The sequence below is a fragment of the Juglans microcarpa x Juglans regia genome, chromosome 5D (assembly GCF_004785595.1).
Source record: "Juglans microcarpa x Juglans regia isolate MS1-56 chromosome 5D, Jm3101_v1.0, whole genome shotgun sequence".
Taxonomy (NCBI): domain Eukaryota; kingdom Viridiplantae; phylum Streptophyta; class Magnoliopsida; order Fagales; family Juglandaceae; genus Juglans; species Juglans microcarpa x Juglans regia.
Genome location: NC_054602.1, coordinates 31,979,261 through 31,994,324, shown reverse-complemented (window position 1 = coordinate 31,994,324; position 15,064 = coordinate 31,979,261). Strand labels below are relative to the sequence as shown.

Genomic DNA, 15,064 nt, shown 5'->3' with positions numbered 1-15,064 from the left:
TCTTGATTTACATGTATTTTTGCACTAACTCATTTTACTGTGAACTGGTTGGTTATGTCGGACTGAGTCCGAGGAGTAGGGGGTCGGATGGATCAGAGAATGGAGTTGTTTCTGTGATTGGATTGTGTTGACATTTGTTGGTTGTTGGATATTGGTGTCATGTCTTGTTCATTGCATTTGCACGCATGATCATGTTTGTAACTGAAAACTGGATTTTCGCATGATTGCATACATGTTCATGTGTTTATTTGAAAACTGAATTTTCATGTGAGAAATGATTTTGAGTATGTTTGAAATGATTGTATTGACTGGTTTGAGAAAAAGGAAAAGACACTGTAGGGATGGTGGTATAGTCCCGCCTGCGATTCCCGCCTACGGTGCACGCGGTAGGGATGGTGGTAAGCAGCGATGGTGGTGTAGTCCCGCCTGTGATTCCCGCCTACGGTGCATGCGGTAGGGATGGTGGTAGAGTCCCACCTGCGATTCCCGTCTACAATATCCGATAAATGATTTTGTTATCGGTTCATGATTTAATGGTTACGAGCATATTTTCTTAGAAAATGATGGATATTATTCATTTTATAGTCAAATGAGATTTTTGGCGTGTATTGGAAAATAAACATTTTCGGGAAAAATGAGGTTTTGGGATCCGTTTGTTGGTTGCATTAATGCGTTTTTATCCCAATGGATGTTTGGATTATACTTACCTGCGGTACCGTTTTATGGTAACGCAGATTTCGATACAGATGAAGCTGAGGGTGAGCCTGACAATTCGGCTCCGCCTGATGAGTGATTTGGGATCACTCGTATTTGTATTTGGCTTTGTATTATATTTTATCTTGGGATAACTGTATAACTCTTTTTAAACGTTTTACTTATGTAAATTTGTATTAAAAAATTCTGGTACTTAGTTGACTTACTTAAATTATCCGCTGCGTTATTTATTGTACACTGTTGCATGTACACACACTTGGCACTATTGTTGGGATGTGTGACCCATGTTATCATCATCCCGATATCATGATTCTCGCGTTTCCATACGTAGGAGTCGGGGCGTCACAGGCTAATCAAGAAAAATTACTTTTTTTGGGGAAGTATATAGCACTACTAATCATTAAGTAAATACATTACAAACCATCAAGGTGGTAGTCTAGTTAGTAAAGGTTCGTAGATCGTTCTTCTCTCCCTTGCACGCGGTCACAAGTTCGAAACAGCTTACCTTGTAAAATCTATGAGTGAAAATCGACTGCAGGTATTCAATTTCTCATGTTTAAAACCAGCCAATAAAAGGGGGAGAAAATCGGCGATTTCAGTTTCATAGTGATCCTGGTCGGTCGTCGATGTCCCTTCAGCTCACGATGAGACAAAAACTTAGAAAGAGAGAGAGAATGGTGTCGCGTCCACTTTCGCATCGCAATGGGAGGTGCGATGAGAGAGAGAGAGAGAGAGATTGGTGGCGTTGTGTGAGAGAAGAGAGAGAGAAAGAGAGAGAGAGAGAGAGAGAGAGAGAGAGAGAGATGAGGGGCAGATGGCGGAGCACTGCACCACTGCGTAAAAAAGGAGAGAGAGAGTCTGATATGAGAATCGGGAGAAGAAGAATAAGAGAAAAGGGTATTAAACTCTAAATTGAAATGACGCCCATCATTTCAATCTAATTTTTTGTCTAAACGATACTTGTAGAAAGACGTCATTTCACTGTTGTTTTATCTAAGAGATATATATATATATATATATATATATATAATGGGAGAAGCTACCAACTAGTCGGGTGAGAAACCCTTTTTTACACCCACGAATAAGACACTACCATGTATAGATTGCAACAAATTAGAGAATAAGCCACATGCAGGTGATCATGTTATTTTGTTTTCTCTTTGCCCGATCTCTTCCCCATTCCCCTCTCTCTCTCTCTCTCTCTCTCTCTCTCTCCCCTTACTTCTCCTCTGATTTTTTGCCCCTCAACCATACTCAGATCACATCTTGATTTTGTTGCATTTTAATTTTTGTTTGACTGTAGAGAAAATGTGAAAAATTCATGGGCTGATATGTCATATAGTATGATTTTGTACTAACTAATAATGCAATGGTAAAACCAAGACACTCTGAAATTTATGCCTGCACCTGAAATTGGGTTTTTAGCTTTTGATACCTGCACCTAAAACTCATAGGTGTCAATAATATAGTAACTTTCAGTGGCAACACATCGATTGTCGTCATGATTTTATAGAGAAAAAACATATCATTTCCCTGGTTATTTGAGCAGTACTAGTACACTGTGCGTGTGTGTGTGGGTAGGTGGGTGTTAGTAGGATATTTTAAGAAAAATCATGAGGATTTCAATGATATATTGATTGTTGAAGATTTTGCTTTTATTGGGTGTTAGCAGAATATTTGTTGTATTGTTGAAGATTTGAGCACATAAGACCATGATGTTTTTGTTTTGGCGCTAGGGAGAGGAAATCAGTAGATGGTGCTGGTGAGAGAAAGAAAGGGAAAGAGGGGAGAGTAGGGGTGTCAAATCGTGTTAACGGGTTGTGTCAAGACATGTATATTATACTATATAGGTCAACTCTAACCCTACCCGTTAAGCTTATCGTGTCAAAATCTCAAACCCTAACACGACCCATTAACATAACGGTCGTGTCGTGTCAACCCGTTTTGACCCGTTTATGTAAATGGATTGAAACAGATCCAAAATTAACCCATTTTATCTAGTTAAGTTTAGCATAATTTTATATAAATATTAAAATCACAATATCTATAAAAAATATAAAACTAACTACAAGTCCAAAATTACAATCCAAACAATAAAAATATCGAAATTAAAATCCCAACAATTTAATTTTTTAGGTATAAGGGTATAATTGTAACTTTAACTTTCTTAACGGGTCATAACGGGTTGACCCGTTATCAACCCGTTTTGACCCGAACCCGTTAAGGGTAAATCCTAACCTGCTTTTATCGTGTCGTGTTCGTGTTGAGTTAACGGGTCGTATCACATATTGCCACCCCTAGGGGAGAGTGCAAGGGGAAGATGAGAGAAATGAGGAGGTATTATTTAATACACTAGCCCATATCATAAATCACTTAAGTCTCATTCTTGTTGAGATGTTATTGGCTGGTGTAAAAAATGTGAATACACCCAACTGGCCTGAAGTTTTTTCCATATAATATATATATTATCTATCGGCCGGTTCGGCAAACCGGCCAACTCAATTTCATCAATTTCCTACTATCGGCCGACCAGTTCTCTGCTGATTTTGGTCAGATCCAGACTTCGACAGCCGGTTCACATTGACGACTGCCAGTTCCATCGGTTTCTGTACAACCCTAGTACTAAAATCTGTGAACCAGATGTCATATCGTGGGAGCCTTTGCATGCTGGCACTTTAGTGAGGTTGGAGTGACGAGCTGCTTCTTCCGAGATTAATAGCTATGACTTAATTCGAACATGCCGCAGCAAGTGAGGGCCCTTATGGCCACGCCCAGATGAGAAAGCACCACTCCCCACTCTTTTGAAGAAAAAAAAAAGTAAATACATCACAATTTATTACTTCATTTTCCTCTTTTTGTTATTAAGGTTGGACTAATGGATGCTGGACAAGAACAAACCAGCACACGCACCTTCTATAGATACAAATATCCTAATTCAAACATGTTTCGAGTACAACATCCAATACAGGTACAAATACTTCTTAGTTGACCTGTCTGCAAAATCATGAACAAATCACTTCTCAACCTAACATGCTAAGCAAATATTGTTTTATACATTAAACATGAGTAATGTTAGATACAATTATGGATTGTACAAGTGCCGCATACTATTTTTTTAAAAAATAAGTAAATTTTAGACTCACGTGAAATAATAATTTTTAAAGATAGATCTCACTCTTTTTTAAAGGTAAGTGTGCAGTTTTTAAATAACATATGACTATATTTCACTTTACTTATTACATATTTACATATAGGATTTTTGAAGTGATCTCTATTTTGTTACACCATGTCAGTTAGGCCTGCAACCCGGCATGAAACAACTGGGTTTGTACCCGACCTGAAAGCACTTATTTAAGGCGCCAAACCGATCCGATCAGACTCGAGAAAAATGGAATCGGGTTGAACCCGTATGACTCGACATTTACTGAAGAAACCCACAGTTCCTAGCCCAAGCCTTCAACAAACGCTACAACAAAGCCCACAACCTCAGCCTAGTTGCCTTCTCCACTTCATCTTCAACTCGAGTCTTCTGTTTCCAGATCTAGGGTTCCAACATGTTACAGTCAGCAGTTTGAGAGGTAAGAAAGGCAGAATTTTGGAGGGCTTGGGAAGGAACAAGACGAAAGGGATGAAGAAGTTTGGTCTGAAGTGAGAACCCCCTTTTAAATCCCAACCTGTAGTAGTGAAGTGTTACACAACATTCAATCTTCATAATTTCTCCTTTCCCAAACTACATCCTCGATCTCCTTCATCGCCCACTTCAATTGTCTAGTTTTTTTTTTCCGACTCATTGGAATCGGATCTGGTTGGCAGTTGGCACAACACAAATGGTTATTTGTAGTTCGTCCTGTTCAACGGACATCGCCATAACCAAGCTCATCTAATTACAAGACAATTCACTTCGATTGTTAAGGTTTCTTATGTTCTGCAAAAGAACCCCACGTTTGCTCGAAGAGATGGACTTCGATGACGTTGTATCCACGGTGAATGAAAACGAAGAGTTTCAACCTGCTCTACTTTATTTTGCTTTGTCATTGAGTAAGCTGAAGCAACCACTCTAGCCCAAGGAAATGGCTGTATTGGCAGTGAGAAATTTGCTACATTGATGGTTGTAGTGAAATGGAATTTGCTTTATTCTACGTTGATGAAGGCAAGTGGAAGTGAGAAATTTGCAGAGTATCACAAATTGAGGAGAAATTTGCAGAATATTTGGTCAGTTAGGGTTTGAGCCTGAGGAGAAGTTTGTATTTATACGGATGAGTTGACATCGAAGATAAAAACCCGTTCCTAGTCGTGGAGACCTGACCAGATAGCAACCCGAGCAAGTCGGATCAAGTCGGGTGGGGTGATTTTAATCGAGTCCTTCGATTTCTCGATTCTTTTGCACAGCGCTAATGTCGGTTGTTATCTTAATTAATTTCATCATTTATTTGTTTAAATATTATTGAAGACTTTTAAGTTTAACTATTTTATTGTTGGTCAATTTTGGTTTTTAATGATTAATTACCATTTGGTTTCTACTTTAATCAAAATTATCCCTAGAACCTCCCGTCTCTATTGAGCCACGCCATCCACTCTCGCATGAAAAAGTCTACGAATTTGGTCAATTAATTTAAAATAATTTTAAAGATCATGTAAATAAATACTAGACAATTTACATTTTAAAAAGAGAAAGTCTACTATACCGCCCTATTATGACCGCTCAATTTGACCGCTGGTCATAATTTTTTTTTTTTTTTTTTTACTTAGTGGTTAAAGAAATAATTTTAAATGTATTGGTATATTTTTTATTTTTTAAAAATATTTAAATCTATTAAAAAATATAAAAAAAAAAAAAAAAAAAAAAAAAAAAAAAAAAACAAAACAAAACCACTGAGCGGCACGCCCAACAGTAAGACTATAGTAGCCCCACTCTTTTAAAAAACTTAGAACACTTCCTATTCTGTCATCTATAATGCTTCGTTTTCTTTGTTTATAAACTATTTATTACAATTAGTAATCGAGTAATTCCACGTTTAAACAACTTCTTGATTAAATTATAAACACAATTAAAAATCCGACTAGTTTACTGTAATTTCTGAGGCCAAAACGGCTCAAACCTCAACGCATTGAAAATCAAGTAATTTGTAATCAATAAGGTCAATGAAAACCACAATACTTGCAGATGCCCAATGTCTGCTCACAGCTCGCCATCCCAAAGTTCTTCAATGGTCCTGTAGGCACCAAAGGTCTCATGGACGTATGCAGTACCCTTACCAAGCCTCTCCTGCATGAATAAACAAAAATTCAGTCATTTATTTAGCAGGGAATTAAAGGGTAGGAGAGAGCAACCGGAGGTGGTCTCCCTACTTGGGCGTGACGATAATAGCACTCCATTCGCTGATAACTAGACGATTGGAAGCCGCAGACGAACTCAAGTCAAATTGAGCCATAGCCTAGAGCCACGCTAGGGAATTCAATGAATTCTTAACTGGCTAATATTTAAAAGTTTAAAGTGGATCTGAATATTATTTAAAAGTTTAAAGTGGATCTATATTCAGATTCAAACTTAGGACTTAATACATGCCAAACAACATGGGACCTAAGTACTATAAACAAATTCAATCATTTATAAACAAATGCAGCGCCCTTAATTTACAGTCATTTTATATCCTAGTGTACTTTAGAAACTACTGAGTCATCCGACTCTGCTAACAAAGTGGATAAAGAATAAGTGATTAGAATACAAACGGCCAGCCTAGGATCCGTAAATCATCTTAAAACATGTTTTCAAAATAAAATATCTAACAGGGATGGCAAGACCAATGGCTATAAGTCGTAGAATTATTTTTTATTGGCACCAAATATTCGAGAATAGCACCCTGACTAATTCTAGGGGTGCACAAGCCCTCAGCAAGGAGGGTTGTAACTCGTAGAATTATATTTTGATAAGAAGATTCAAAGAAAAATATATTCTCGCATTGCACACCTAGAATAGTGAGTACGCAAGGTTAATTACCTGCTCAATTTCAGAGAACTTGGCAAACAAATCTTTGGGTATAGACCAATCAAAAACATCAAGATTTTCTTTGATCCTTTCCTCGTTTGTGCTCTTAGGCAGTATGCTGTGACCCATCTGCAGCCCCCAACGAAGAGCCACTTGTGCAGGAGTCTTCCCCAACTTCTCTGCGATCATAAGGAGAATTGGATTCTGAAGCACCTCGTTCTTAGACCACCTACCAGGGGCACCCAAAGGAGTATACCCCTGAAAAGAAAAAGCTCATCAAATAAATAACCGGAAATAGTGGTTCAAAGCACGTATAAATGAGAAATAGATCCACTTTGTTTCTAAAGCTCTTGCCATTAGTCTATTCTGCAAGATTTACTTACATAAATTATGTGCCTTTTGGCATTCAGCACATAGAAATTATAAACCACTATATATCTGCATACTCACAGATAAGTGAACTCCTTTTGATTTACAAAATGCATGTAATCCTGGCTGCTGCCATGAGGGGTGACACTCCACTTGGTTAACAGCTGGAGGCACTCGTGCTACCTCCAACAGATCCCCAAGCTTCTTTGAAGAAAAATTGCTCACTCCAATAGCTCGAGCCTTGCCAGAATCATAAAGCACCTCCATCGCTCTCCATGTACTTGGTATGTCAGGTTGGATAACATTTTCAGGCTTATAGCCAAACGAATCCTTTCTCATTCTAACTGGCCAGTGGATCTGCATAAGAAATTAATCAACTTAGTAACTGAGAGTTGTCTAATAACGAAATGAAAAGAAAAATTCCAGTGAGACTCCCAAAGTCTCTGTCTCTGGTTTTCTCTTGATCTATGTCATGGATGAAGCACACCATGATATATCATTAACCTAGTTGGCCTCCAAGAGTCCAAAGGGAACTCATGTCATGGTATTAGTCACCAGACTGTAATTTGTTTTGATTAGTCATCAGACTGTCATTCATGGAAGGTTATAGCTTAGTACATACGAGATACAGATCCAGATAGTCAAGTTGCAAGTCCATCAAAGTTTTATCTAATGCCTTTGGCACATCATCTGGTGCGTGATCAGTACACCTACAAATAAATATAGCTCAATTTAGAAAATGAAAAAAAAAAATTCATGAAACTATGCTAGGAATCTATAAACAATGTTAGTGAAATCATAGTGCGTTTTCAAGTCAAGTATTAGACAAACCAGAGTTTGGAGGTGATCCATAAGTCCTCACGCTCCACTACTCCATCATTAAACAGCTTCTTCAAAGCAGACCCAATCTAGATAATCCAGAAATTAGGTCACAACATGACTATACACTTTTTAACGGATCAAGGTAACCTCAAGTTTTTACCTGAACTTGAGGGCCTCAAGTGGGAAAAAGATAAACACATAAAGTGGCTCTCCAGAAATTATTATTCATTTAATACTGCCTGAAATATTTATACGAGTAGCAAGAAATGATGTAAGGCACACTTCATGAGTCTCTCTCCCACACTTGAGGCTCTCAAGTTCAGGCAACAACTTGAGGGGATCTCTTTCCTTTTTTAACTGTCGTCAAAATCAAGGTGAAGCAATTTAGCTAAGTTCTCACCATAGATTCACGAACAAAATATTGATACAATCAATGCTGACAGAATATGCTTCCTGTTTAGCATAATATAATATAAATCTATAGCTTTATGTCTAAGGGGGAAAAAAAAAAAAGAAAGAAACTAAGAAAGATGTTTCATTACTCGAAGAAAGTATATTTGCACAAGCAAGAAAAAGAGGTCAACCATAGAAGCTGAATATTGATATTTACCGAAAGTACATAAATGGGGAAGATGAATGGAAAGAGTGGACAAAAATATGTTTTTCTGAACATAAAAAAATAAAAATCATGCTAAGGAGGAAGGATTGTATATCTAAAATGACCAAATGATCATGTGGCCGTACATAAATGCATTTAACTCATGTGTTGTGGATTTCCTGGGATCATGTTGTCGGTTGTTATTCATCTCGTTAGGCAACTAAAGAGAAGAAGACTAGATGTACATCTGTCAGAGTTTTAGTGCTATATAAGCTACCCAAATTTACAATTTACAATCACTTGTATGCCAAATTCTACTAGCATTCAATATCTATATCTACTATGTAGGAGTTCCCTAAAACAGCATATGATAATAGAAAACTCTGCAGATGCTCTAAGTCAAACAAACATATTCAACGTGACTGTTAACGTCACCTAAATCTCTTATACTGCCCCGTTTTTGTGGATGACAAAGAACATTTTTTTTTTTTAATAGGTAAGGATCACAATGAGCATTTAATAATGAGCCATGCCAAAAAGGTTAAAGCGACTTCCAATAACAAATCTGTATTACAAAAGGGAATTGCTGGTCTTCAGCAATGTCTTTGTAAATCAAGTGGCAAGCTTGAGATGCAATACAGTAATATGAAAGGTGAAAATGCACCTGATAACCCCCTGCAACTTGAGATAACTGGTTATTCTTTCAAGTATGTATAGATTTTCAATTATGATGAAAACCATTGCCATAATTTTCCGGGAAAAAGGGACCAACTATGGTAGATCGCACCAGAGTCAGATGACTAAACAAAACGCCATGATATGAAATGGCGAGTAACATGGAATACTGTATATATAAACCATTAACAGACAAAAAGAAACAAAACAGAGAAAGAAACGATGATGATGATGATCGGTTTGGTACTATGCAAAATTACCTCCTTCTCATTTCCATAAAGTTTAGCACAATCAATATGCCGATATCCAACCTGCAATTGGCACAAACTAACCACTAATAATATATCAGCTGCAGGGAAACTGCAAAACCATAAGTTTTTGTAATGATACAGAAAAAAGGTTGTTAAGAGCTTTGACAGTTGTTAAAAACAAAAATACAAAAGAAAAGATATTATAATTTTTTAATGAAGAAAAGTCATTAAATACCTAACCCAACCCTGCCAAGTCATATTTCCTTAATCCAACTACGTAATTTTCTTCTAATGATTACCAGCGTTTTTATTACTCGTCACAAGAAAACCAACCAACAGTCATAAAAAGAATCCTGTTTCATTTTTTATGCAACTAGGTACACATGTTCGAAATCGTTTTAGAAGCAAAAAATCCTGATGGTGGTGGTAATGGTGTTGCCGAAGGCACCAGGGTCAGACTACCACATCTCATACCAACCGAAGGGGTCTTGGGCAAAAAAGGGATTGAAAATTTGATCTCGGACCAGAATTCTGCTTAGTGACTAAAATTGTATTTCCTTAGGTACTTTGTGTTGAAGCAGAGTGCTGCTATTGTTAGCCTAAGCAGAGAAAACAAAGTAGTTGAATTTGGCTTCGGCCTTGTCAACTTTTCAGTATTTACCTGATTTTCAAAGTAACCCAATGGATTCAAATCAGTTTCAAATCCAAAGCCAAAACATGGGGAGAATCCCTATACCACCGGAGGAATCTCAGAAGTTTTTCTTTGAATAGTGCATGACATGGACTAGCAACAATAAAAGAAAGCAAAACCTCGTAAAATATATGACTCGAACTTAAATAACTGATGGCGAAAGGGAACATATCAGAGATTTTGAAAAGTTCCATAAGAAATCGTAAAGTTACTCTACTTCTCAAGGCACTCAGTTAACTAAAGCACGGATTTTTTTCATCTTTCTTATAAATTATATACCGAAATATCCATTACTCTTAAGAGCACAAAAAATTCACCACCATCATAATCGTCATTTTTCTTATAAATTAGAAACGTGATGGCAAGCGGCCACTAGTTCATTTATAAAGAACGTGTAAAATAAGACCTTAATGGCAGTGGTCAAGGCTCCGCCGACGCGTCCAGCGTCCGCCCGCCACGTCCCCATCCCTACCGAAGGGATCTTAGCGCCGGTGTTCAATTGAAAGAAGCGAATTCCGTCTGCCATTTTCAGACCTCGATTCGTATGTCCACACCACCAAGCTGATACTCAAATGGAAGGACGCAGAGTAGGAAGTAAGGGAGACCGTGTGAAACTCCGGCTTTCATACTATATAAGCCCATAAGCCCATAAGAGAAGGCCGAAGCAGGCACTGGTCCTTACCTGCTACGTGGCGAGATCATGTGGCGATGAGATTGTATCTTCGCCGGTGGTTTCAAAGGCCAGTGACATCGTTACGGCTTCACAGTTCACGGGTCGAACTTAAAACGGAATCCAAAATGTGATTCTTACGCTGCGTTTAGGTGATGGGCAATGCTACTATGCCGCCCAACATTTATCGCCGGTCGTTCCGCCCAGTCTGTTTTTTTTGTTTTTTTTGTTTTTTACTTTTTTTAATTTTTTTATTTCACTTTTTTTATACATTTAAATATTTTTAAAAAATAAAAAAAATACACCGATACATTTAAAAACATTTCCTTAATCACTAAGTAAAAAAAAAAAAAAAAATTTGCCAAGCGGTCAAGTTGGGGCGGCATACTAATATTTTCCTTAGGTGATATCAGATTATGTGAATTAATTTGTGAATAGCAATATTTTATGAATGTTATTGAGATGTGTTTAAGGCTGCGTTTATGGAGATAAATTAAGTTAAGTTGTATATAGTAGTATTTTATGGATATTATTGAAATGAGTTTAACTTTTTTAAGTTGAGATAAATTTAATTTTTTAGATTGAAATGCATGAAATAGATTGAAATGGATTTTAATTTTTTTATGAGTGAAGTCTAACAACCAAACACAACCTAGGAGTTAGTTTGGATAGTCGAGTATTTGAAAATATTTGACTATTATTTATTATTTTATTATTATTTTTCACTTATTTATTTACTATTATTTAATATTCTGTAATTATTTTTTATTATTTTTTCATTACAATTCAAAAAATATTTGAAATCACCTCACTACTTAAATATAACCTAAGACCAGCCAAAATGTTATGCTATATGACGCGCCAATGTCCTTTAAAAAAATGTTCGAATAGTTAATTGTTAGTGTTAATTGGTATTTAATATGATTACTTTGCAAAGGGAAAAATGCTGAGTATAAGCGCCTCACGTAAGCGATGCATAAACGTCAGCTAATGTGAAAAAATGCAAACACACCGTTTTGAAAAATTGAAGCGCACCGTATTAAGGCTTTCCTCAATTCCCTCTCGTTTCCCTCTTCAATTCCCTCATGCTCTCTACATTTACATTTACGCACCTTTCACGCATGAAGCGCAGCCTCCTCAAAACCATTGCAAGGCTTGGTATACCAGCTGCACAGTATTAAAAGATAATTAATGAATAATAACACATCGTTGCAGAAACTTCTAAGCAACATTGAAGAATATAAATCTTCAAATTGGGAAAAGGAAAATTTCTCACCCAAAACAACATGGTCTATTCTTAATAACATACCTAGAAGAGGCTTTGCCTTGTTGCTTTGCAAATTCCCAATAAAATGCCACTCAATATCGTCTGGAAGTTGCAAGTGACGAAAAACTACAAGAGTTAATAACTCTTATTATAAAAGGACCCAAAGAAAAAAGAAAATTTAATTTTCATAATTTGGGACCTTTAAATAAACCAAAAGAATAATTCGTTCAAAGATATGTACCTTGATACTCATGCTTTGTTTGGTTGCGGGCCAATTGCATATAATAAAAAAGAAAATTAATAACCCCAAAGAGAAGAGAAAGAAAGAAATGAAACGAACTTGAGGAGCTTTCTCGTTGAGCTCTTCAACGTAATTTTCCCCGAAGTACCGATGCCCAGCATCGCAGACTTGGCAGATAAGAGAGACCGGTTTGGTCTGCTCACAGCCACCACTCAAACACAGTCAGACCCACGACCGGAGCGCTCAACGGCTAGATAGGCACGTCGAAGCACGGACCGGAAAGTTTCTGTGACACCTTCTGTGGTGGCTGCGGAGGTGGCCATGTCAGAGTCACACTGCACAAGTATGGCTGCCCCTCTCTTCACTCTAAATTGTTCACCAAGATTGTTTAGAGCATTAATTGATATGCCACGTCCGCCGATTATATGCCGCTTGTGCAATGGCATTTGTATGTTGTGGAATTGTAATAAAAATTAAATATTTGTTTGTCACATTCATAATTTTGTTATGGGCTGACGTGGTAATGTTACATCACCTATTAAATAGTCAAACATCGAGAGTTGACTAGACATGCCATGTTAATATCTTGAGTTATTATACTTTTAGGCCACTTAAGTCTCCAACACCAAACACCAACTGAGCTGATTTTTTTTTTTCCCTCAAAACGATTCGTTTTGAAGACTAATCCCACGTTTTCCACCTTCTGCCCCCAAATCTTCCATTCAAATTCGCCCTTCAGTTGTTCCTTACCAACCCCAACTGATCATTGTAGTGGAATCAATCATTTTCAATCTATTTTAGTTTATTTGCATTCTAATAGAGATTTTATATAAAAGACGCCATTGGTTTTCATAAAGTTGTAATAAAAATATATTATGAAGGTTTACTTTTATATGCATGAATATCAACCATAAACAAAAGATAAAAAGAAAAAGAAGAGAGCGAGTTGAAGCATGTTCCAAAATACTAATTATTTTGAATGGGGACCTTAGGTTGCATTTGTCAAACTAGATTCGACAGTACAACAGAATAACAATGATGGTGTGGTTGAACAGAGTGTAGCTAAAAGGGAAGATAAGCATCTTGCAAGTGTTCATTGGGGGATATAAAACTCTAGCAAAACCAACTTTTTTTTTTACAGAGTTTGTATCATACAGTAGTCGAGTGTGATTTGTACAAGAAAAACAATTACACTCATCTTCAAAAACATTTTACACCCTAATTGTCAGATGATCTAAGTTTCAAAAATATTATCCACCCTATTAATTAGAGATCTAAGTCAGCTAATCAAATTAGCCCCAGATTAACTGTCCATCCATCACCGAATTCTGCAACTTTGTTCATTCAAATCATCCATTGCTCTCTTCCCCCCGTCACCTCAAGTTCCTCCACTTTGCATACCCTAAAAAAAAAAAAAAAAATACAAGCCATTAAAAAATCTACACAACCTGAAATAATTCATTGCCAAATACTAATCTCAGAGAATCTACACAACCAGAGCTCGCTGTAACCCCACCATCATCCTTTAGCCCTTGAAGGTATGAATGCAGTGCTCTTTGCATAGTGTCTGCAACTATTCTCAATCTTCCTTGAATGACATCTGCTGCCGAAGATCCATTAACCTCCACAGTATGAGCAACCCTCTATTTACACTTCTTTCAGTCATCGTATTAGGGAGGGAATGTTTCTCAGATCTCTTGGTGTATGTCTTGAGGGGTGTCGACGAGTTTGTCACGGTCAGCAGAAGGATGGAAGGAGGGATTTCGTCGAAGATTTTTTAGTCCCCTCTCTGGTTTCTCGAGGGATGTTGACGGGGAAAAGTAATTCAGTTTTGGAAGTGGGAGAGGGATTCGACAGAGGAAGGGGGGAGAAAAAGGATTTGGCAGAGGGAAGGGGGAGAACAGAGTCAACGGGAGAGTGGTTTTGGGAGGGGGGAGACCAAGGATTCGGCAGGGAGGGTAAAAAGCAGAGAAGGATTAGACCATTTTTAAGAAACCAGGTTTGCCAGCTCAGTTAGTGTGTAGTGTTGAAGGCTAAACCGGCCTAAGAGTAGAATTACTCTAATATCTTGCTAGGACACAAAGGGATCCCACAAACTAACGTGTCACCACATCAGTTAATTTTTTCCCCTATCAACTGTCGATCTTTTCTCCTTTCCTTAGTCTACCCCAAAGCCCAGCCCCTACGTTTTTTGTGTTTTCCACTTTCTCATCCCTGCCGTCAGTCAATAAGGTATTTTTTTTCTCTTGTTTTTTTTTCCCACTTCGTCGTCCCCACGCCTATATACATCCTTAAGACATTGTTTCTTCATTCTTGTTCTTTACGTTGCCGACAACAATTGTTTCACCATCGACATTGGTATTTTTACTATTTTTGTTAATAACCAATGGGAAGATAGCATTTAGGTTGGTCCAAGAATCACGAACAATACCAAAAATATAGCATCAAGAGCAAGATGAAAAACGCAGCATCAAAATCAAAATCAAAATCAAAAATAAAGATGAAAAACAAAGCATCGAAATCAGGAGAGCAAGCTCTTCTATGTTTTTTTTTTTTTCTTTTTTCATGTTTCTGGTATAGGCCACCAGCTGCTGAAAATGGAGAGACCGGAGTTTGAGAGTTTGGGAGAGAGAAGGGGGAAGGAAACGAAAATGGAGAGAGAAGAGTTTGAGAGAGAGAAAGCAAGGGGAGCGAAACTCGATGTGTGTGGGATAATGAAAAGAATTAAAAAAAATTAACATAACGCGCATCAGTTTGTAAAAACAGAAATGTTTTGGTTT

At 37.3% G+C, this 15,064-nt stretch overlaps 1 protein-coding gene across 2 annotated transcripts; it reads right to left on the bottom strand.

The window, feature by feature from the left end:
• Window positions 1-5,721: 5,721 nt before the first annotated feature.
• LOC121266609 (NADPH-dependent aldo-keto reductase, chloroplastic-like) lies at window positions 5,722-10,904 on the bottom strand. Of its 2 annotated transcripts, XM_041170490.1 has the most exons (7): window positions 10,513-10,901; window positions 9,425-9,475; window positions 7,901-7,977; window positions 7,692-7,779; window positions 7,151-7,426; window positions 6,713-6,958; window positions 5,722-5,980 (listed from the first exon to the last, which is right to left on the bottom strand). In XM_041170490.1, exons 1-7 carry the CDS (start codon window positions 10,630-10,632, stop codon window positions 5,894-5,896), a joined length of 945 nt encoding a protein of 314 aa, XP_041026424.1. In that variant the 5' UTR covers window positions 10,633-10,901; the 3' UTR covers window positions 5,722-5,893. The 2 variants fall into 2 exon arrangements, with proteins under 2 accessions (XP_041026424.1, XP_041026425.1); XM_041170491.1 differs by lacking the exon at window positions 7,901-7,977 and having other exon boundaries at window positions 9,425-9,498; window positions 10,513-10,904.
• Between the last annotated feature and the right edge of the window lie 4,160 nt (window positions 10,905-15,064).